General features: G+C 55.9%; 1 protein-coding gene across 2 annotated transcripts in view; it reads left to right on the forward strand.

Moving 5' to 3' along the window:
- The window catches only part of PTPA (protein phosphatase 2 phosphatase activator), a 35,454-nt gene extending 21,352 nt beyond the window's left edge, over window positions 1-14,102 (forward strand). Inside the window, exons 9-10 of one of the 2 annotated variants that reach the window (XM_041723722.1) lie at window positions 3,962-4,069; window positions 13,573-14,102. In XM_041723722.1, the coding sequence (XP_041579656.1) occupies window positions 3,962-4,069; window positions 13,573-13,722 (258 nt within the window). In that variant the 3' untranslated portion in view covers window positions 13,723-14,102. Of the gene's footprint in view, window positions 1-3,961; window positions 4,070-7,894; window positions 9,420-13,572 lie in introns of those variants that run through there. The other variant, XM_041723724.1, reaches the window with a different exon arrangement.
- The last annotated feature ends 8,827 nt before the right edge of the window (window positions 14,103-22,929 follow it).

Below are 22,929 nucleotides of genomic sequence, written 5' to 3' on the forward strand. Positions count from 1 at the left end.
TCCCTGCTGCATACCTGTCGCCCCCCTGCCCCCAAACTTTGAAAGGGTGCCCTGGTTGTAGTGTCTGGAGATGGTCTTGCCATCATTCTCTTTCCGATGCCCACATGCATATCTGGGTCCCCTCCCCACCAGGGCTGCTCTTTGGCTCTGGTTCTGAGCCCCCTGAACAGAGAAGCCTGGTTAAGTAGCCATAGCCCCAGGTTCCTCATGGTCAGCATTCGGCTCAGGCCTCTGCCAAACTCCAGAGGCCAGAGGGAAATGACATGTTTTTCCAAGTCAGCAAATGGAGCCAGGACTGACGGCTGGGCAGCCACTGCTTCAGTCTCAGATTTGCTGCCTTCAGCATGTAGCAGGCCCAAGGTCAGAAGGACTTGGGGCAGCCTGGCTCACTGCCTCAAGAGCCAGTCACGTGCTACTGTTTCCAGAGTGGAATGCGAGGGTCTGGGAGTCGCAGGAGACCCTGGAGGGAACAGGAGGAACAGGGTGGGGAGAAGGAGTGCACATTCTAGACTGAGCCATGCTTTGCTTGCTTGGGGGTAAAGGGCTAGGCTGTTCTGGCTCCCTGTGGTGGCTAGCCAAGCCCCTGGGTCCGTCAGTGCCTAACAAGGAAGGCAGCCAGGCCGGGCCTCAAGGAATATGGGAATTGATTCCAGGTTAAAATGTTGTATTTTTATTTGTTTGGGTGGTTATACTGGTATAAAAACCCAAAAGGTTTCTAAAGTTTGGGACTCGGTTCCTTTGCTGGAAAATCCTACAGTGACCACTAGGTGGCGCTAACGGCACACCGAACTTTGAGAAGGTTTTAAGTAACTTAATTGGGGGGAGAGGCAGAAAGGCAAACCCTAGAGTTTCTGCTTCTTCGGCACCCTATCTGCAAGGCCTGGTTTTTCCTTTGGGTCTAGGTGGTTGGGCATGGTGGTAAACGCCGGTGCTAGCAGCTCTGAGGGCTCCCTGGCCACCTGGCTAAGCTGAGGCCTGGTCAGCGAGGGTGCTGACTGCCGCTGTGCTGTGCTAGTTCTCCGGAGCTCTGTCCAGGCTACACCCACCCCAGTCCCCTTCCACCCTGCACCAGTGTTTCACTGCCCCTGGTTCATGAACGAGCTCCCACTGGGACACAGGGCACCTGAAGCCCTGTGCAGAATTCTGTGTGCTTCAGTCTGGAAGGGGGCGGTGTTGCCTCCAGAGACCTGGGGATCAGGATGGCTGGTGCAACTAGGAGGAAAAAACAAAACAAGAAGTTGGAAATGGACCTGGGCATCTCCTCCCTGTCTCCCAGGACTTGCCCTGGTAGCTCTGCGCATCCTGGATGAGGGGGCCCCACCTTGCAGGGCTTCTGCTGTCTCAGGAAATGCAGCCCTGGCGCCTTTAAGAGCCCAGGGCCGGCAGGAAAAGAATTTCAGTTTCAATCTGGCTTCTAAATTTGGAGTTTTGGGAAGGGAGGGATCAGATTTCAGCTGGAAGGGAAGGAGCTGACAGGAAGGCGCTGTGCAGAGCCTCCCCCCATCCCCCCTCAGTTACTGACAGAGGAACCATTTACAAAAGGCCGATTCTCTTGGGAGTGGAGAGGCAGGAACGCAGCGTCTGTGAGTAATTTCCTGCTCAATATGGCTGCTCTGACTCACACGATTCCCCTGGGGTCACTGCGGGACTGCAGCTTGCTTGCTCGTTCTCGCTCTTTCTCTTCTCCCTTTGTGGCTAGAATGAGCTAGTTTTTTTTTGTTGTTGTTGTTTTGTTTTCTCGCTCCTGATTCCTTTTTTTCCCCCCTCATCTGTTTTCCTTTCTCAGAGTTGCAAAGTCTCCTTCTGAAGGACTTGGGGAGACCTGGGGACACTGAAGGCCTGGGGGTGGTGGGGCAGCCCCTCTAGATAAATAACGTCTCTGGCCTTTCCATGGGGAGGGGCAGGGCCATTGGGGCTTTTCCAGCAGGCCCGAGAGGCCTTTTGGGGTCCCCTCCCGTGCCCCTAGTGGGTGAGGCTGGCCTGGCCCACAAGGCAAAGCCTCTGGTTTCCCAGCATCATCTGCTGGCCTAGCCTTGGAGCCCTTGCTGAGCAGGCTTCTGGAGCGATGCTGTGGGATGAAGCCAGCAGGGTGCCTCCGGGGTGGTTTGTTCACAAGGCCTTGTCCAGAGTGAAACCGATTACACATCTCCGGTGATTTCTGAACTTCTCAGGGCCTGGAAGTGTGCAGGAGATGACTGGAACCTGGCACTGGTCCCCAAGGGGCAGAGAGTTTTGGGGGAAGGGGTGGGACAAGAGGGAGGGCGGGTAACTGAGGGTGGAGCCTGCTCGAGTAGGATGGTTGGAACAAAGCTCCTTGAAGGCCAGACCCCCTAGTCTGTAGGTACCGGCAGCTATCCCTAAGAGGGAGCCTTAGAGAGAGAGAGAGAGAGGTGGGGGAAGGTACTAGGTATAGGCACTGACCCAGGAAAAGCTCTGCGGCCACCAGCCACCTCGGGGAGGGGGATCTGGTCTCCATCTGCCACCTCTGCCACGTGGGGCTGTGGCCTCCCTACTGGAGGAAGGATCTGTTGTCTTTGCCACTGAACCTGGGGGTTGAGACAGGCTTTGGGGGAACTTCGGCCAGGGGAGGATGGTGACAGCAGTAAATGGCAGCTTTTTGGACTTAGATCTTGCAGTTTGGTACGAGGCTTTACTGGACAAGTGAGAAGTGTGTAGGAGTGGGTTCCCTGGGGAGTCCACAGCCAAACAGTGGGGCTGTTATAAGCTCTTGGGCCCTTACCCTTATGCCCAATATGGAGAAGGAGTTTTGGGCCCATCCTTTCTCTCCGGAACAGCTCTCCCCTAGCCCAGCCTCCATTCAGCCTCTTCTGGAACCTTCCACCCTCTCAGGGTCCAAGTCTCTGCTTACTTGCCAGCTCAGCCTCTTTGCTTTTCAAACTGATTCTTCTGAAGCCTGGGGATTGGGGTGCTGAACCCCATTCCCTCAACAAGCATCCGTGCTGTTTCTAACCTGGGGGGGGCGGTGTGGAAGGGGATTGGAGTGCCTGCTAAACAGATGTGTGGCCTTGTGCAGAGGGCTGCCTGCAGGCGCACACGCCTCCCTGTCTCAGTGCCATGGTTTCTCCTGTCATGGGAACTTCACTGGGCTTGCTGCAGAATCTCTTTCCTTCCTGGAGGGTCAAACTCTTGGCAAGAGGAGGGACAGGAATGGAGCTGTCCTTGCTCCTGCCTGTCCCTTGGTGCTATCGATGCCACCCCTAATTTACCTCCCAGCCAGGTCGGGCTGGCTTTCTAAACAGACCTTCCTCCCCTTTTGCCTGCTATGCACAGGCAGTTAGGTTTACTCTTCCCCACCTTGGCTTTCCCCCAAACACCCCTCCCCAGGGTCTTCCGGCTCTACCTGTGACAGGTAGAGCCCACCCTGTGTATGGGGCTGGGGAGGGTCGGGAAGGCTGCTACCACTGTTTATCTGAAGGGGAGCAGGTTCCTGTGCTAGTGGGGCACTCTGTGGCTGGGGCGGTGGGGGGGGAGTTGGTGGGAGTCCCAGCAGGGGCTTGGGTTGAGATTTTATTTTTCTGAGGCTGCTGAATGTGGTGGGTGGTGGGAATCAGGCCCCATTTTTTTGGCTGTGGAAGAAAGGGGATGACTCTAGGGGTTGTATTTTCCTAGGGAGTCTTGTAGACCAAGAGAGACCCTGTCTCTGGTACTTGCGTGCGCCTCTGTGTGTGTGTGTGTGCGTGCATGTGTGCACAAGCACGTGCACACACCCTCTCCACCCCAGATGATGCAGTCAGGTCCTCAAGCATGTATGTGTATGTATGTATATATATGTGTGCGTATATATATATATATATATATATATACGCACATGTGTGCTGTAGTGCGTGCATGTTTGCATGTCCTGGTGTGTGTGTACACACATATGTGTACAACCTTGCTGTGGGAATACAGGTGAGCTCCCAGGTGGCCTGCCTTTTCAGCTGTGGATTCTCTTTTCCAGATGAAGACAGGCCCCTTTGCAGAGCACTCCAACCAGCTATGGAACATCAGTGCTGTCCCCTCCTGGTCCAAAGTGAACCAGGGTCTGATCCGCATGTATAAGGCCGAGGTGAGTGGGGCTGGCCAGCACTCAGATCAGAGGGGGCTGCTGATCCCCTCACCCCCACTCTGCTGCTTTGCTCTGAATCTTGGGCCAGCCATTCTGACACTGGAGGCCTTAGAGTCTCTGTCTGTGAGATGGGCAGTCAGAGAATCACTAGGCTGAAGCCCAGCTTTGCCGTGACTGAGCCATAGCCCTGACACACAGGGGTCTGTCAAATGGCCAGAGGTGGATATGCTTTGTAGGCTCCATGTACATTGGTGCTTCTCAAACTTTGGTGGGCCTGATCCCTGGGCAGGTGAGAGGTCTCTGGGGAGGCCCAGAGTTGATGTTTCTAGCAACCACTTCAGGTGGTCTTTCTGCTCTCAGATGGGAGAGGCAGGGCAAGGAGGTGGTTTCCCTCAGCTCCCCCTGCTGGGAGTTGGCTGCCCAGCTCCTGTGGGTGTCCCCTGACCTCTCTCCTTTTTGGCACCTTTTCCCAACCAAGGAGGTGGGTTTTTTTCCTTGCAGGTAAGGAAGAGACATTTTGTTTCCATCCTGTCTGCTAGCTCCTTTCACATCTGTGCGTACCAATGCCAGAACTGCATGACCTTGGCCAGGGAGGGCCTGGATGTGAAGTCCCTCACCTAGAGTAATGAGTCCCCAAAGTCCCCTCTTTCTGCCCTCAGGCTGGTGGTCTTATATGTTGTCCTGTGGGTGCCCATTTCTTGGCCCTTAGCCATCCCCTCTCCCATGGAGGGAGGGAGGGAGGTTGGATCTCTGGGTCTACTTCATCATACTTGGAGCTTACTCAGATCCCATCAATAGGGGCAGGGGGAGCAGGGAGGAGAGGGTATTAGAGGCTTGGGTGTGTTTGGGAGTGTAGATGCTTCCAGTTTGTCCTGTTCCCTCTGCATGGCTCTGAAGGGGTTAATGGTGCTGGAACTGACCAGGCCTGGCTCTCTCTCTCCCTTCCGCCCCCTCCCCCTCTGGTCCCCTTCCTCTGGACTTCACATCCTGTGTTTAGGTTCCAACCCACATACCTCTCTAATCTGAGAAGAGCGTTTGCTGGGGCTGCACAGGCTTCTTCCGGGCTACAGCCTGTTGGGCCCTCCAGTCTGGCTGTCCCCTGCCTGGAGAGCACCTGGGTCACTGCCCTCTGGATGTCCTGTCATTCCTGACACCCACCCCCCCTTCCCCCACCAGTCCCACAATGGGTGCTGATAAGGAACTCCTGTGCAGCGTGTGAGGAGCGTGTAGCCCCTCCAGCCTCCCACCTCCACTCCTGACACCGCAAGCAGGACTCTTGTGCCTTTCCTGCTTAGGATCTGAAGTGCTGTCCTTCCTGCGTGGCTCTTATTTGAATGACTCTAATCTTACCTTGATCTGGGCGCCCTCAGAGCAGAGCAGGAGCCCCTGTCCCCTTCCTCTCCCTGCCCTTTCCAGAGGAGGAGCTCCAAGCTGACATGGGATGAGGGAGGAGCAAGCTGAGATTCTAAATGGAGCAGCGGCAGGAACAGAACAGTTGTAACCGATGGCGGATTTCTGCGGGTGTGGGTACGGGAGGACAGCCACTGCAGCTTAGGCCAGACAGGGAACACCAGAGGATCACAAAGCATCCTTCTTGAAAGCGGGAGGACTCAGCCCTGCATGCATGTGGGCACAGTACGAGCTGGCAGCCTTGCCAGACTCCCTGTAGGACAGTGCTGGAGCCCGCTGACTCTGTCTCCATGATGGTCGGTGCTCGTTTATAAGTTGCTAGCAGTTACCCTTGGTCTTCTGGTCCCTGAGAGCCTGTGGGATCACACACTCCCTTCCCAGAGGTCCGAGGAAAAGGACTTGTTATGTTTTGTTTTGTTTTCAGGTCAGTTCTCGGTCCATGGGGGGGACCTGTGAGGCCCACCAGTCTTGAAGGCCAGGGCCACCAGTCAGAGTTGGTCCCCTGAGCAGCCATAGAGGCCTCAGCAGGCCTGGCATTAGGTGGCCTCAGGATTTGGGACCACCTGTGTGCATCTCCACACTCTGACCCTGCTTTTCTGAGCTGAGGAACCAGATGCATTCTGTGCCCTTGTGGGTGGCCCGAGGGCTGTCACTGCTGATGCTCCCTTCAGAAGGGCCTCGTCAGGGCCTGGGGAACCCCTTCTCCCCCTTGAGGCACCGGGCACTGGAAGGGTCTCCAGATCTGTGTGGCACAGGCCACTCTGCCCAGGACACTGGTGGGCTCCGGGCACAGCAAGCTGAGAGGAGGCCTGACCCAGGCTCCCTTCTGCTGCTCTCCTGAAGCCTTGTACTTCCTTTGCCCCAGTAGCCCCTCGCCTTCAGCCTAGCCCCTCTCCTGTCCTGTGACCCTGGGGAAACTTGTTCTGGGTCCCTGCCCCCTCCTGCTGAGCTTCCCTTGAATGAAAGCTAGGAGCAGGTGGACCTCTGACCCTTTCTGGAATTCCAGGGCCCTGGGGGCCCCCTTTTACAAACTCCCACCACTTCCTTGATGACATAAGCACAATGGCAGCTGCCTTTGCCTCTGGCCTGGAGCTGCTGCTGTTTCTCCTCCCCCTGAGGGACCACCCCCTCCCGCCTGCTCCCCACTTTCTCTGCCCTAGGCCCAGGACCTGTCTGTGGCCTGGAGCTCTGCTCCCACACTGAGCTGTGGTCCCCATCCTTCTTCCATTGCAGGATGGAAGAGAGAGATTTCTCTCTTCCTGCTCACCTCCTGGGCTGCCTTTAGGCCTGCCCATCCCCCCCACCTGACATACACACGGTGGGTCAGGGTGGGTCAAGACCTCCTCGGCTCTGTGCCTGGTTGTTGAGATGAGGGGCCCTGGGCCAGCCGTGGCACACCATTGTCCCCCTAAGTTAAGCAGAGGTTGAGACCACAGTCACAGAGCAGGCCTTGCCTTATCTGAAGCTGCAAATCATGTTCCCCCGCAGCCATCGTGGTGGTTTTCTGTGGTCAAAGGTATGAGAGAAGGCAGATCCTCACTTGCCCGGAGCTGCTGCCTGAGAGAGCTAGCCAGTGGCCGGTGTTAGGTGCAGCGGGACTGGTATGGGGGGAGGTGGGAGCTGGGATCCATCTCCCTTTCCTGGTCCTGTGTGACGCTAAGCAGTGCCTGGGCCAGAGGTGTGTGGCCTGGGACCTGGCTGCCCGTGCACTGGGCCAGCTTCTGTGTAGGCCCTGCCAATCTCCCCATCTCCCCCAGGCACCCTGGGCTGAGGCTGGGCTGAGGCTGGGCTGGGCTGGATTCAGGGAGTAGGGCCATCTCCCAGTCAGAGTTCTTGTCCTCTGCCCTACACACAGGGCTGCTGGGAAGTGCCCTGGGGGTGGGGGCGCGTTAACTGGTTCTTACGGTCTCACTGCGAAGTGCCAGGGTACCTTCTTCAGTCCAGAGAACTGAAAATTGCAGAAAAATGAGTCTTGAACTCTTCTCAAGTGTGGGTCCCAGTGTCCCCACACCTCTTCTCTAAGACCAGGGCCTGGGCTGGGGCCTCCCCTCTGATCTGGAGGGTTCTTTTCATCTCACATCCCCAACTCTCTGCCCGCTCCCCCCACCCTGTGTGAGGTTGGGCTGCCTTTTCTTTTTCCCTTCCTTTCTCCTCCCTCATTATTTGGTGGGGTCTGATTGTCATGGAGTTGGGGTCTTTGGATGGGAGGGGGTGGTGGGAAACAGGTAGGAAGCGTGCCTTTCCCTGAAGGCCTGGAAGCTCCTCTGAGCTGGACACTTTCCGGGAACCATGCTGGGCTGAGGCTTCAGAGTTGTGCCCGGGTCTCTTGGAGGCCCGACAGGCCAAATGGGCCCTAACAGGGGTGCAGGTGAGCCATCCTCACCTCTCTTCTCCCCTTCCCCTTCCCCTTCACAGTGCCTGGAGAAGTTTCCTGTGATCCAGCACTTCAAGTTTGGGAGCCTGCTGCCCATCCATCCAGTCACCTCATGCTAGGGACTGAGAAGCCAGGGCCACCCAGGCCACAATGCCTGTGCCTGCCCTCCCTTGCCCCAGCTCCAGTTATTCCCTGCCCCCTCCCTCTGTTCTTTCTGTTTGCTGAGAGGCTGTCTGCTGGCGTCGGTGGTGAGCTTGGGGTTGAGGGAGGCTCAGGGCATAAGGCTGAAGGACCCAAAGTGAAGGGAGAAGTGACCAAAGTGGGGCCCGTTTCCCCTGGCTGGCGGATGTGCTCGGGCCCCAGTCCTGCACTTGGCCTTCCTCTCCTCTCTCCTGTCTAGTCCCACCTGAGACCTGAGCTGGTCTGCACCCCTGGGAGGGGGAGGGTTTTGCGGTTTCCATTGCTTTCCTTTCCTGGGTCCTGTTGCCTTTTTAGGGGTTGGAGCAGTTGCTTCCATGGGGTGGGTCAGTTTCCTAAGCCACGTGTGGGTGGGTATCTGGGGGTTCTGAAGTCTGGGATTGAGGCTGGTGGCCAGCCTGGGGTGGGATCGGGGACCGAGAAGCATTGGCTATTCTGGCCTGTGACCCTCCCAGCTTCTTTACATGGCTGCCCCCCCCAGACCTGCTGGCCCCTGTGTCCAGTGCCTCATCCTGGCTTTTCTGTTCTTTGGCCTTTGGCTTTGCTGGGTTTCCTGGCCGTAGCCTCTCCTGTCCTCCTCTACAAGGGTAGCCTCTGGAAGCTGCCCTTTGGATAGGCACTCAGTACAGGGCTTACCCCCTAGCTGATTGGGTGAGGCCTGCCTTTCCAAAGTTTCTCAGGCTGGCAGGGGGTGGCAGAGACTTGGGGCCCTGCTGTGGTTGTAGGGAACCTAGATTCCTCTAAAATCTTATGGTTCTGTTCCCCCCCCACCCCCACCCTGGTGCTTGCTTCTCCAGGGCCCTTTACCCCTATTGCCCTGCTCTTCAGGGCAGTGGTTCAGGGGCCGCTGGAGCACTCAGCAAGCCCCTCCTTGTCTTCCCTTCTCCCTGAACTCACCCACTGGCTCTCTAAGATTAGGCAGTGATACCCCCCACCTCCCGCCCCGAAAATGGGCAGGGGCTGAGCTGGGGGTGGGGTTGCAGGTGTGCCAGCTCCTGAGTTTCCTTCTAGGGCTGCCTTTGGGCCAAGCTCTTGCCAGCTTTCCCTGGCCCAAACCCAGGCCTGCCCTCCTCCACTACCCCTACCCTCTATCTGGGTCCACATCCCCTTTGGGAAGGGGGAGCTCCCGAGAAGCACAATTCAGGGGCTTGACCCTCATACCTGGGCTGATGGCCTGGGCAGAAGCCAGGAGAGGAACCACTAGAATCACAGAAATCGTTTTCCTAGGAGAGGCCCAGTGCTGGCCTCCCTTGCAGGGTCCAGACCACCACCTTCTTGGCTTCTCTTGCCCTGCCCCCCCCCCCCGAGTCCCCCCAGCCCCATGCACCTTCATTGCTGTTTGGATTAAAGCCTCTGTTTTGCACCTGTCACTTGTGTGAGGTATGTCTTTTCATGCCATGTGTTTATTCCTCCTCCACATGCCTGTTTGTCTCTCCCATCAGATCCCCTTCCCTCAGGCCATGGAGTCTGGGGCTGGGGCTGGCTCAGCTGCTGTCTGGGCTGAGCCTTTTCTGGGCAGCCAGTGACTACATAGCGGTTGCCTAGTTGCCTGAGCAGGCTTTGGTGCATCCTGACTGTCCCCACCCCCAACTATAAGATAAGAGTCTTGGGTAAGTTAGAGAATCTCTCTGAGCCCTGGCTTCCTCATCTGCAAAACGAGGACCATCACAGAGTGACTGACAGGACTGAGTGAAGGATGTGAAGTCCTTGGCTTGGAGCCTGGCACAGAGCAAATACCCGTGGTCACCACGTGTCTTCTAGATGAAGGCAGCCCCTCTGGACTCCAGGCTTGACAGGGGAGTCTTTGGACTGGACTTAGCTGCAAGCCATGCACTACAGCTTTTAGGGGCATGACTTTTTTTTTTTTTTTTTTTAAGATTTTATTTGACACAGAGTTCAAGCACAAGGGGGAAGGGCAGGGGCCGAGGGGCAGGGACATGGGCTCACCACTGAGCAGACAGCCTGATGTGAGGCTCCATCCCAGAATCCTGAGATCATGACTTGAGCCCAAGGCAGACTTAACAATCTGAGAGCCACCCAGGTGCCCCATGGGGCTCATCTATATTGTGTTTCCCCCACTCCTTCTGTTCCTGTCGTGCTAGAGTTGGCAGTCAGGGGGCTGCAGTACCTGTGGCTTCTTGGACACTACCTGTTCCTGGGCTTGTGTCTGCAGACAAGTATCCTCAGAGGATGAGCTCTTGGCCCTTCTCCTGGCCTCAGAGGCCTCGCCCAGGAGAGCCTGGTGGCCAGGAGCCCTGCCTCAAGTCAGGCCCCCTGAGCCGCCCTAAGGTCCGCTGCGCTGCTTACAGGCTAGGAGACCCTCAGGGTTGACTTCATCTCTGAGCCTGGCTTCCTAATTGGGAAAGTGAGCATAACTTGACTTTGGCCATGGGTTGTGAGGACCCAGTCATTTCACAATGGTTAGTGGCTGCGTATTCTTCATTCTCATGCAAATGACAGCAGCCAACCCCAAAATACTGGAATGTTAGGTGTTGGTGAGTATTAGGAAGGAAATACCAGCAGTTAATTAGGGCGGCAGGCAGGGTTTGCTTGAGCGACAGGGTTGGGAAGGACACCTTAGAGGACCATGAGTCTTGGAGAGAGCTGGGGGCAGGGGGGCAGCCCAGCGCTGCAGGGGGGTCGGGAGGGCAGAGGCCTCAACAGGTCATTACCGCCAGCTTTGGGATTTAGTCTCTGAATGTCCTTTGGGAAGCTGCTGGAGGGTTTGGCGGTGACGAGGGCCTGGAGTATGTGGGGCCAGAGGGGAGGTGGGCACCATGTGGGTGGTGTGATTGTGGGATTGTGGCCTGGACTAGGGTTCAGTGAGGACGAGGTGAGAGGTGGTCCCATTTGGCTGTGTTGAGAGCTTTCACTAACAGGAAGGTGTGAGAGAGCAAAGAGAAGCCCAGAGTAGCCCCAATTCTTGGCTTGTGCAGCTGAATTGATGCCATTTACTGAGCTGGGGCAGATGTGGGAACGGGGATTTGTTGTTGGGGGGTACCAACAAGGGTACCCCCAACAGCAAATTTTTTTTTCTTTTTTAAGAAAGAAAAGGGTACCTGTTTGCTTCTAAGAAGGGGTGTGGAGTAGGCATCTGGGTCTGCTGAGCTAGAGCCAAGGATGGGGCTGGGCTGCTAGATTAGGGAGTGGTCAGTGAGCAGCAGGTCCCTGGGGTCACCAAGGCAGCAATGGGGATGAAGGTGAGAGGAGGGCTGGCTGGTTCTGGGCAGACTGGCAGGAGAGGTGGGTGGAGGGAGACCCTAAGGTCAGAGCCCTGGACACGTGGCTAAGAGGATGGAATGGGCCCTGGGTCTTTGTGCCTTGCTCAGGACTGCTTCGGTGGAATGGGTGGCAGGGTGGCAGAGGGCTGGGGAGGGAATGGGAGTCAGACATGGAGGTACACATGCTTATGCTTCCTGCATCCTCACAAGGTCCCATGAGGAGCTCATGGGAGCACAGAGGTGAGGTCCCTGGTCCAAGGCCAACAGTCTGGAAGAAGGCACACGGAGCTGGGACAGTCTGGTTGCCGAGCCATCCTCTACCACAGCACCTCACCTCTCTCTTACAGAGCTCTGCTGTAGAGGGAGCAGAGATGGGGAGGATGGGTGGGGGGCTCAAGGTCAAGGAAGGTTTGAAGGGGGTGGTGATCAGGCCCATTGTGTGCTGAGGAGGGAGGCTGATGGCAGCGAGGCCTGGAAAATGGGCCAGGCTGCTTGTCCCTGCTCAGTGGAGGGAAGACAGACCCTTGCATCAACGTGGACCTTGTGCATTGTTCTGGATTCACTTCTGCCAGGAAGTGTGAGCAGGGCCACCGATCACCTGTGAAGTACAGGGAACAGTCAGACACCAAGCCCACGGGCAAGGACTTCAGTGCAGGGTGGGAAGCCCGCCCAGGACCTGGGTATGGGACTGGCAGGCGCTCACACCTCCCGCCCATGCCACGCTCAGCAGAGGGTGGCCACATTGCTGTCACTCCCTGGGGGTCTAAAGTAACCCGAGTGGGGCTGGCTCCCAGAGCTGCAGGAGGGAGCATCGGCTTCCCAGGCTTCCCACCGTCCTGGACTAGAGAGGCCCAGAGGACAAGTTGAGCTCCACACCTGTGTTCCCTGCTCAAGGGGGGGGACGAGGCTGGGCCCTGCTCCCTGGGGCAGGTGGGGGTGGGAGCAAAGAGACCCTTCCTAGCAGAACCCCTGATAGGAGCTGGGCTTGGGAGGAGAGCAAAGGGGAGGGCTTGGTGTGCCCAAGACTTGCACCCAAGTTGAGTGACACATTCTTTTTGAGTCTAACAAGCAGTAAGCTTGTGTTACACACATGGCATTTGCAGGCATTTGGAGATGAAAAAGGTGAGAATCCTTCCTTTAAGAGACTTCTAACCTGCAGCGCCTGGCTGGCTCGGTCAGTGGAGCACGCAACTCTTGATCTCCGCGTTGTGAGTTTGAGCTCCACATTGCGTGTAGAGATGACTTTAAAAAATCCTAAAAAAACAAAAACAAAAAAACCCCAAAACTTTCCAACCTAGAGGGGGAAATGGGGATCTTGGACCAGCTGTGGGGCAAGCGGAATGATGGGCTCTGGGGGGAAGCTTGGGGAAGGCTCTAGGGAGCAGGTGGCATTTGAGTGGGGCTTTGAATGATGGGCAGAGACAAAGGGCATTCTAGTGGGGGCCAGTTTTGAGCAGAGGTGTGGAGGTGTGTGTCACAGGAGGCAGGGCTGGAAAAGTAGATGGGGGGCTAGTCTGTAGAGGGCTCTGAGTGACCTCTGGAAGAGACTCCCATATCTACACATCCCGTTGACATGACACAATTACATTGAATTATATGCAAAATGTATGCATTTCGTGTCTGTCTTCCCTGTCAGTGGGCTGCAGGAAGATGGGCCCACTGGGTGCTGTACCCCAGTGCCCGCCAGACTGGCACACAGCAGGCACCAGTAAATAAATGTAGTATCAGTGGCCAGGAAAGATGTTTAATTGGTGCCTGTGTGTGTGTGTGTGTGTGTGTGTGTGTGTGTGTATGTGAGAGAGAGAGAGACAGACAGAGACAGAGACAAAAACACCCCCTGGGTTTTAGGACCCCTGTCAGCTGTTTGGGAGCAGGGTTAAAAGCTGGGTGCCAGTGATGGGGCTGGGGCCTTGGCCCAGGTAAGACATTTTGAAGGTTCAGTGCAGGGCAGAGAGCGGGCCCTGGGCTGGGAAGGGGGAGATTGAGGTAGGATTTGGTGCCAAGGGAAGGGGATGAGTTCTCAGTGGCCCAGGGGACTGCCCCTCTGTGCCTGGGGTAGGGCTGGCCATGCTCAGCTGTGGCTGCTGAGTTGGATGAGCTCTGTTGGGTAGATGTTTGGACCTGGCTGATGGCGAGGCGGGCAGGGCTGTTGAGACCCCAAGCCTGGTGGTGGGGGTGGGGAGAGCCCAGGCTGTAGGGACCTCCAGGAATCCTTGTCCCTGGGCTCTGCTAGTGCTCCAGCTCCCTTCCTTCCCTGCTGTCTGGGTCCCAGCTGCACTGGCCTCTGTTCCGTTCCTCAGACTCCCTGGACCATGGAACCCAGAAGCCTGTTCCTGACTGGAAACCCCTGGTCATCTTTTCAGCGTGCCACCGAGGCCTCACCACTTCCTCTGAGAGTCCTCACCTGGCCCCTAGACCTCCCGTGTCCACGCGCCGGTCCCCCTCTCTGACCACTCCATATCCTGGCTGTGGGGGCTGCATATATGGCAGTGGCAGCCCCAGGATGTGTAGTAAGGGATGCTGGAGGCACAGCCACTTAACTGCAAGGTGGGGTGTGGTAAGGAACTGTTTGCAGACATAGCTTCTCTTTACTTAGGACTCCTACACTCAGCACCCACCATTGCTGTTCCTTACATGCCTGTCCTGTCTCCTGCCACCCCCAGGAGGGTGCTGCACGCTACGGGGCTTGGGGCATCTCTGTGAATGGCAGTGATGAGCTGGGGCCTTCCCTGTGGAGGAATGGTGGAGATGCAGAAGCGGGCCATGTCTCCCAGGAGAGCCCAGCGGGGAGGCTGGAGGGCCAGCACTGAAGTTGGGGTATGTGGGGACCGCAGGGCAGTTTTGAGGGTGTGGGGGCTGAGGCAGAAGTGTGGGGGCTGGGAAGAGGTGAGGGAAGTGTGGGTAGAGCGGCTGGGGAGAGAGGGAGAAAGGAAAGCTCTGAGGAACCTGAAGGCAACTTGCCGCTCAGGACCTGGAGTCCTCAAGGGGCCAGATGGGGCCCAAGAGGCCCAGGTCAGGGCCAACCTGTCAGGTGCTCACTGGGGCTGGCGTTGGCTCGCTCACTTGGCAGACATCCCTGGAACCTTCTCTGCCCCAAGCCTTGTGCTGGGTGCTCGGATGCTACAGTGAGTGAGACAGGTGGGCCCTTCCTCCTGGGGCCTATTCTAGCATGACTCATCCTAATGAAACATTCGAAATGCCCTGTGTGTCCAACAGTTGGGGATTATTAGAAGCAGGATGGAACAGTCATACAATGAGCCATCAGAGGATGCGCTTTATTTATTTATTTGTTTGTTTGTTTGTTTATTTATTTATTCTTCTGCAAAGATGCTTAGGACTTTGTTGCTGAGCAGGTAAAACGGCTCCAATGACTAGAGGTAAAGTAGAACTCTTTTTTATAAAACAACAAAATCTACAGTTTTGCCCCATCTGTCTTTCTCCATCTACATGGACAAAGGGCTGCGTAGCTCTGGGTGTGGGGATGTGAGGGTTTTTGGGAAATCTTCATTGCTTTTCCTGCTCCCCAAAAAAGATTTATTTTTTTTTTATATAATTTTTATTTATTTATGATAGTCACACAGAGAGAGAGAGAGAGAGAGAGGCAGAGACACAGGCAGAGGGAGAAGCAGGCTCCATGCACCGGAAGCCCGACGTGGGATTCGATCCCGGGTCTCCAGGATCGCGCCCTGGGCCAAAGGAAGGCGCCAAACCGCTGCGCCACCCAGGGATCCCCCCAAAAAAGATTTATGAAAATGTTAAACACTAGTGAGCCACAAAAGAGAGAAACCTCAAGTTTTAACTTTGCCTGTTGGTTTTCATAGTGGATTTTTAAATCTTTCCACAATGCCTGCATGTTATTTTGTAATAATAATAATAAAAAAATACGGATACAAAAGTTTTTCCTAAAGAGCGCCAAGTCTGGTGTACCTCTGGCAGGGAGGCAGGAGGGAGAGGAGGGAGACCTACTCAGATGGGCAGGCTTCCTGGAGGAGGAGAGCTTTCGGAGGACTGATGATGAGAACTCCAGCGGGCTGGACTCAGCAAGGGAGGGCTCCCTGGTGGGCATCTGGGCATCTGCAGCCTCTCCCCGGGCTGGTGGTGACCGCTGGAGCCAGCCCCTGCTTTCAGGATCCCAGCGAATGTGGGCTGAGTCGAGAAGTCAACCCCAGACTTGAGGTACACTTTCTCCCCTGCCGCCAGCCTGGAATGGGGGTGACGATGGTGATAAACCAAGGGAGGGATGGTTCCGTTTTCTAATGCTTGTGATACTGCAGAAGGTGGCTTCCCTACTCAGCAAAGGGACAGAGCCCGGAGTCCTAGCTTCATCCACCACTCTCCTCTGAGCAGGGGGCATTGAGGGCCCTGTGCCCAGCTGGAGATGTCCCGCGCAGGATGATGTCTCTAGGGAGCACAGTGGTAGAGAGGACTCGGGAATCGGGCAGATCCGTGTGACCTGGGACAAGGGTCTTCACCTCTCCGGGTCTCTCATTTCTCTCATCTGTGCATGGGGATGGCAAGCAGTCTTGAGCCATGGCCCGGAGATAGTGTCTACAGCGCCTGGCATGAGGTCGGCGCCCCATGGTGTCCCTCTCACAGGGCAGACCAGCTGGTTCTGGTCCCAGTGCTTTTCCCTCTGTCCACTGCCACTGCTCTGGGACACTTAGTCCCCTCTCCGGGCAGACCTTTGCCGACCTCTACATGTAGGTGTCGACAGATCCCTCTTCCCTCCTTATTTGCTTAGGACTAGGTGAGGGCTTTTCCCAAGGGGCACTGCAAAGGCAGGCAGAGTGCAGGTGCCCCATCCCCAGATAACCAGAGCCCAGCCTCAGTTGGACCAGACTCCTCAGACCTCCACATGGGGACTTTGGGATTGGTCTGTTCTCTAGGCAGACTCTTCTAGAACCTGCTCCCTAACCTCTGCAAGGGGTGGGGAGTGGGCTGGTCAAAGGGTGCGTGGGCTCTACTTCTCACTGTGTGGCCTTGAGCCAGTTACTTAACCTCTCTGAGCCTCAGTTTCCTTAGGTATTAATTGGAGACAAATAAACATGGTCTAACAGGAGTGACCGCACAATCCTTTGTAGGGGAAACACTTATGCAGGGTTTTGCATTATCTCTCTCTCTCTCTTTTTGCATTATCTCATGTAATCTTTACCAGCCTACACGGGTGGGTGTGCAGGGGCAGAAGCACAAGGAAAGGACAGCTCTGGGGAGAAGGATGCACACCCGGGCTCTTGGGCTCCAACACAGCCATCCTCACTGCTGGGCTCAGTGATGCCCTTCGGTTCTTCATAGAGGTTTTAGAATGATACAGGAAAGCCTTTAGGGGACAATGGGCCTGAAGAGGACAGGGCAGGGGAGGCTTCCCTGCAGGTGGACAAGGACTCCAAGTAGCGAGAACCCTTGGGAAATCTCCGAAGTATAGCCGGTGGAGCTCGTCCCATTGCTGCCTCCAGCCCCAGGCCCAGGCTCCAGCCTGGACCACACTGGCCTGGTGAGTCCTCCTTGCACATTCTTGACCCTGCCATGTCCTCATCTGCCACTGCTGCTCTAGGCTCCAGAAGCTGCCTGTAGCCTGACTTTGGGGTATCCCTAGGAGACCTTGGAGCTGGTGGTTCCTGAGCCCAGCCTTTGTGTCTGGCACTGTGTGAAGTGCTTAAAAGCACATCTCCCTTTGTCCTACTATGGGTCAACTATGTCCCCATTTCACAGAGGATGAAACTGAGGTCCTGGCGAATGAAGTCACTGGCTGGCCAGGGAGGTGCTGGGTCTATTTCCTGCTCAGGTGCACATTCCTGTGGCCTCTCCCCGGAGCCTTAACTGAAACATCAAGGTGGCCCTGGCTGGCTTGTGCTGTCTCCACTCAGGTGGCCCCAGAACCCTCCTCCTCCTCCTGTGTCAGAGCCCATCTCTCCAGAACCGGCCCCACATCCTTATCCTGTGTGAGAGGCACCTACTTCTAGAGCCCCATTCCCTTCTGGGAGGCAGGGCCAGTCACACAAAGACAAGGAAGAGGAGGCAGGATTGCAAGGACCGTGATGACCATTGTGGCTGGTAGCCATGTGCCAGCCTACAAGATATGCTTTCCTTGAGCCCTCATGGAGTCCCCGTGGTGAGCTGAGAAAGTCACGTCACCTTCCTGCTCAGGGAGGAGGAAACCAGGGGGAGAGGGGGATGGCACAAGGACTCCAGCTCCCGTGAGTCAGGATGGAACCTGAGTTTGTCTGATGTGGGTCCTACATCATCAGCATGATGGGGCACTTCCAGCCGGGCAGGAGGAAGACTCTTCTGTTCCAGTGAAAATTGCTTATTGGCCTAGGTGCTCCCAGCAGTCCTCCAATCTGGGCAGCCCAGCTAGTGGACAGCATCCAGCAGGCCCCAAATCCTTGCACTAGCCTCTCTTTCATCCCCCAAATTCAACCCGCAAGCAGGTGCTATTGGAGCCTTCTTCAAATTATAACCCTAATCTGTCCACTTCTCCCTCACCTGCACTGTGGCCACCTCGATCTCAGCCCCTGTCAGTTCTTACAGGACCAGCGTGGCAGCCTCCTCTCAGGTCTCCTGGCTCCACTCTGCCCTCCAAACCCTGGTTCCACATTGAGCAGCTCGAAGGTAAGTCCCATCATATTCTTCAAGTGGCTTCTCACTGCGGGCAGAACAGTCCACCACATGATCCAACTCCTCTGATCCCTTGTACTCTTCCCCACTTCCTGCCCCTCCAGTCACACTGCTCTCTTCCTGGCCCTCTAAGACGCCAAGCTCATTCCTGCTCCAGAGCCTTTGTACCTGCTGTTTCCTCTGCTTGGACAGCTTAGGTCTCACGGTGAGCAGTGGTTCTGTCTGGTTGTTCAGGGCTCAGCTCAGATGCTGCTACCTCCAAGGGGCCCTCCCTGCTTTCTCTGAGAAGCTGCTGAGGGGGCCTCCACCAGGCCAGCTCTTCTCCATCCTGCCCTCTGTTCTAGTTGCCTATATGACTCTCATGATGATCTGAATTTATCTATTGATTTGCTTACTTGGTCATCATCTTCTCTCTCAATAGAATGTAAGCTCGGTTGGAGGGCAGGGAGCAAGTTTACCGTGGTCACCACTGACTCTCCAGTGCCTGGAACAGTGACTGCTACACAGTGCACAGGTGCCCAACACCTGAGTGAATGCATGAAGTAGACTCCCCGTGCCTGGAGTCATCCTAGAAAAAGCTGGAAAACAGGTGCTGGATGGAGCCCCGGCTGCCAGGCCGTCTATCCCCCAACTCCAGTACAGGAGCTCTGGGGCCCTGTGGAGAGCCACCCTGGCAGGTGGCCTAGGTGGACAACTCCCCAGTGTCCCAGGCACTGAGCTTTCGTGGTTCTGTGGTTCACTACCAAGCTTGGGCAGCACCCATCGAGCCCGACTGTGTGGACTTAGCCTTGGTAGGCTGGGTTTAAAGGAGATTCCCATCCCCACCCCAAGAGTGGAGGGGCAGAGCAGGAAGGAGAGACACTAAGCAGGAACTGCCCTGCTTTGGATGACCCAGAGATGCCCCCTGACATAGCAGGTCAAGTGTCCATCCTGGTTCTGAAGCTCCCCCCCCGCAAACCACCAGGCCCCCTTTGCTGGCTTCCTCTCTGCCTCACAGCCTCCCCGCACCGGGGCCTCCCTCCTCTCACTGATGGGGGCTCTTTCACAGCCACCTTCCCATGCTTTCCTGGCCCACAGGAGGTTGGGTCTTTCAGCCAACAACTTTATCAAGCACCCACTGTGTGCCAGGTGCTGTTCTCCAGATGCAGCGGCCTGTGAACTCCCTGCCCTGTGGAATCTACACCCCAGCGAGGAGACAGCTGAGTGCGAGAGAATGAATGCACGCTGGAACATCAGCCCGCTGTAAGGGTGACGAGAAAAATGTGGGCCAGGGTGGTAGAGGAGTACCGTTTAGGGGGGTGTCGGGGCGACACTAGAGCACAGACCCAATGGGGAGAGAGTTAGCCAGCAAAGGGCCAAGAGAAGAACCCCGCCCCCTGGGCCCAGGGCCTAGCCAGGGTGGGAAAAGCCTGGCCACAGGAGGCAGGAGCACCCCAACTCGCACAGAGTGGGCACTCTGCCGGGCTGGGGTGGGGGCGCCCAGCAGGCTAGAGCAGGCACTCTGTATTCGCTCCCTGCGGGGCAGGAACAGTGGCGGCTGGGCCTCCTCAGGCTGGCTTCCGGGGTGCAAGTGTATGCGGTGATGATACGGGGACAGCTGGAATTGCCAAGGTGGCCCGTTCCCACCACAGGGGTCAGATGTCGGCCAGGGAGGTACCGCTGAGCTCTGCCCCCTCCCCAACGGGCTTTCAGCGATTACACCCCCGGGGAAGGTTGGGAGTTGGGCAGGCAGGCCGGGATCTGACTTCATGGTTCTCAATTGGAAGAGGGACAGTAGGAGAGCAAGAGGGAGGGGAGGGAGAACAGCAAGCAGGGGAGCTCAGCACCATCATCCAGGCGCCAGGCCTGGGGCCCTGCAGCAGAGCAGCTTCCTGAGGAGAGGGAGAGGGCATGTGGGAACCTCTTCTGAAGGAGGGCTGCCAGGGGTTGATGGGGGTGGGGGGCAGGGACTGGAAGTGCATTTATGGGAAACAGAGTCCAGACATTCTGGGACTTGGGGCCTGAATGGGTTGACGATGGGTGGCACCATGGACTGGATGGGAAAGGCTGAGGAAGAAGCAGGAGTGGGCTCTCAGGCGTGTGGGTGGAGACAGGGGAGCTCTGAGATGCCTGGGACCCCAAGAGGAGAGGTCACGTGGGGTTGGGACCCCTAAGCCACGTTCAGCATAGAGGTCCCAACTGGGGACAGGAGTCAGGGGGTTGGTGGGACTGCATGAGCTTGTCCAGGAAAAGGTGGCAGGAAAAGAGAAGGGAACTAAGGCCAGAGCCCAGGACTTCCCTGGCATTTCCAGGAAGGGGAGAAGGACCCAGCAAAGGAGATTGGGAAGATAAGAGCCAGGAGAGTGGAACCAAATTGTTCTTTACCCAGCTGGGTTGTTGTTTTTTTTTTTCGTTTGTTTTGTTTTCAAGATCTTATTTTTTTTTTAAGTAATGTCTACACCCAAAGTGGGTCTTGAACTCAGAACCCTGAGATCAAGAGTTGCATGCTTTATGGGCTGAGCCAACCAGGTGTCCCTATTTTTTATTTAATTTTTTTCAGATTTTATTTATTTGTTCCTGAGAGACACAGAGAAGCAGAGACACAGGCAGAGGGAGAAACAGGCTCCCTGCAGGGAGCTCAATGTGGGACTCTGTCCCAGGACCCGAGGATCACCTGAGCCAAAGGCAGACGCTCAACCACTGACTGAGTCACCCAGGTGTCCCTGTTTTTTTATTTTTAAAAATTTTTTATTTTATTTTATTTTATTTATTCATGATAGTCACAGAGAGAGCGAGAGAGAGGCAGAGACATAGGCAGACGGAGAAGCAGGCTCCATGCACCGGGAGCCCGACGTGGGATTCGATCCCGGGTCTCCAGGATCGCGCCCTGGGCCAAAGGCAGGCGCTAAACCACTGCGCCACCCAGGGATCCCCTGTTTTTTTATTTTTTAAACTGAGTTTGAGGAGTGTGTAGAGGAAGGACACTGGGGTTGGTGACCAAGCAGCCCCCATTCCTCTGGGAATAGGATCCCTTCTTCCCTCATGGAGAACCCACTGGAAGGGACTGAGGTGGGGCTACCAACCCCCCAGTCTTAGGGATAGACACAGGCCCAGACCTGGCCAATCAGAGGGCCCCTGCCTCCCATCTGCTGTGATTGGTTCGGGAATGAGCATGTGACCCAGGCTGTGCCTGTGAGCTTAATGACTGGTACTTCTGTTGGGAGCTGTTGGGTAGGTGCCCCTGCTGCCAGGGTTGCTAAGCTGAGACAGTGTTGTCCTGGGGATGCTAAGACCAGCTGCGGCATTGTGGGGCCCAGCGTCAAAAAACAAATGCAGGGCCCCTTGCTCAAAAAGCAGGAAAAAGTACCATTAAAAGTACCTAGAATGCTTTTACTTCCTTTCGTAGGCTTGTACTCAACTTGTCATGGTGTTTTTTTATTTGCTGTTTAATGTCATTCTAGTAAAGAAAAATAAAAAAAAAATTAAATGATTAACATGGATTTTACCATTCAACTCTATGTTGTGCAATACCAGTTTTAAATGCAAATGTCAGATCATTTAATTCCTGTGCAGAATCACCAAAATTGTATAATTTTTATATTGTGGCTTGTCCCTGAGGGTGCCTTGAGCTGGCCAGAAAAGACAAACACAAAGCAGACTCAGGAAGGTTATAGGAGGAGGAGTGGCTCCTTAGCCACACACAGCCGGCCAAGGGAGTGCTCTTGGGCTTGGGGATACTGCAGAACTTCCCAGACCCCAACCCTGCCCTGGGTGCCCAGATGCATTCTCCCTTGCTCCCTTGGGCCTGACGGTTGCTGAATTACCCCTCCCACCAACCACCAGACTGTGTCTAGCCCCTGGCCTAGAGGTGGGGCCTGGAGAGGTTGACCAGGCCCCCACCTCAACCTGCAGCAGAGGTGATCCAAGGATCTCAGGCCTTGGACGAGGGTAGGTGGCAGGCTCGTCCCTGCCTAGACAGGGGCTCCAGTTGCATGCCAGACGAGCAGTGGTGTTGCCAATCAGGGCAATGATGGCTGCTGGCACACCTTGTGATACCTGCCCCAACCCTCCCTGTGCCTGTGCCCAGGGTGGAGAGTGGCATGGTCACAAAGAGGGGGAGGCCAGGCAGGGCCAGGGTGCCAAGGGGTAAGGGGGCAGCTGAGAACGTGTCCCATGGAGACAGAATAGTACATGGCCTGAAGCTCCAAGTCCTTGGCGCGTGCTCCATTGTACCATCAGATTTCACTTACAAAACACAGATTCAAAGACAAATGGTTATGGATTTCCAGACAGCAGCTGCGGAGCGTTAAACCCCAAGCATGGGGTCCTTTGAATGTGAAGCCCTGTGTGATCGCCCTGGTCACAGGCCTGTGAAGCTGCGCCTGGCCGGTGGCCATCTTGCTCATGCCTCTGAGCAAACCTAGGAGAGGCCAAGGAGAGCCAGGAAGCATGAAGGGACGGTGAGCAAGCCCTGGTGACGTCACATGAGCCTCTGAGTCCAGCTGTGCCCTCAGCTGAATACCCAAGAACTTCCCAGTTCCTGTGCTCCAGCCAGCCGAGGCCTGAGTGCTCAGGACCCACAGAGGTGAGGATCCAGGCTTGCCAGTCTGGATACCTGGATTCCTTTCTTGACTTAAAAGAGTTTCATACCTGTCCATCCAGTTGGAATGCCTGTAGGTCAGAGATCTCCCCACGTGGACCTGTTCTGTTCTCAGCCAGGTCTATTATCTGTCTCAGACCTCCAGTTCTTTCTCGGGAGAAAGGAAAGCTTTATTCCTTGGCTTTCCCAGTGCTCCCCAGGCTGGGTAACGTGGATGTTGAAGAAGAACCTCAAATTCCACCCTGGAGTGTGTGCATGCGTCTGTGTGTGTGTGTGTGTGTGTGTGTGTGTGTGTGTGTAGTGCCCTGGAGATCAACTGGGGGCTTGGGGGTGGGTAATAAATGTGGAAGGTACATGAGAATGTTCAAGAAGCTTCCAGAAAGAGGGGAGAGGAGTTAGAGATGGAGGAGGAAGGGGTGGGAATGGTCTGACTAGGGGAAGACAGGCAAACAATCCTATACCA

Source organism: Vulpes lagopus, chromosome 12 (genome assembly GCF_018345385.1).
Source record: "Vulpes lagopus strain Blue_001 chromosome 12, ASM1834538v1, whole genome shotgun sequence".
Classification (NCBI taxonomy): Eukaryota; Metazoa; Chordata; class Mammalia; order Carnivora; family Canidae; genus Vulpes; species Vulpes lagopus.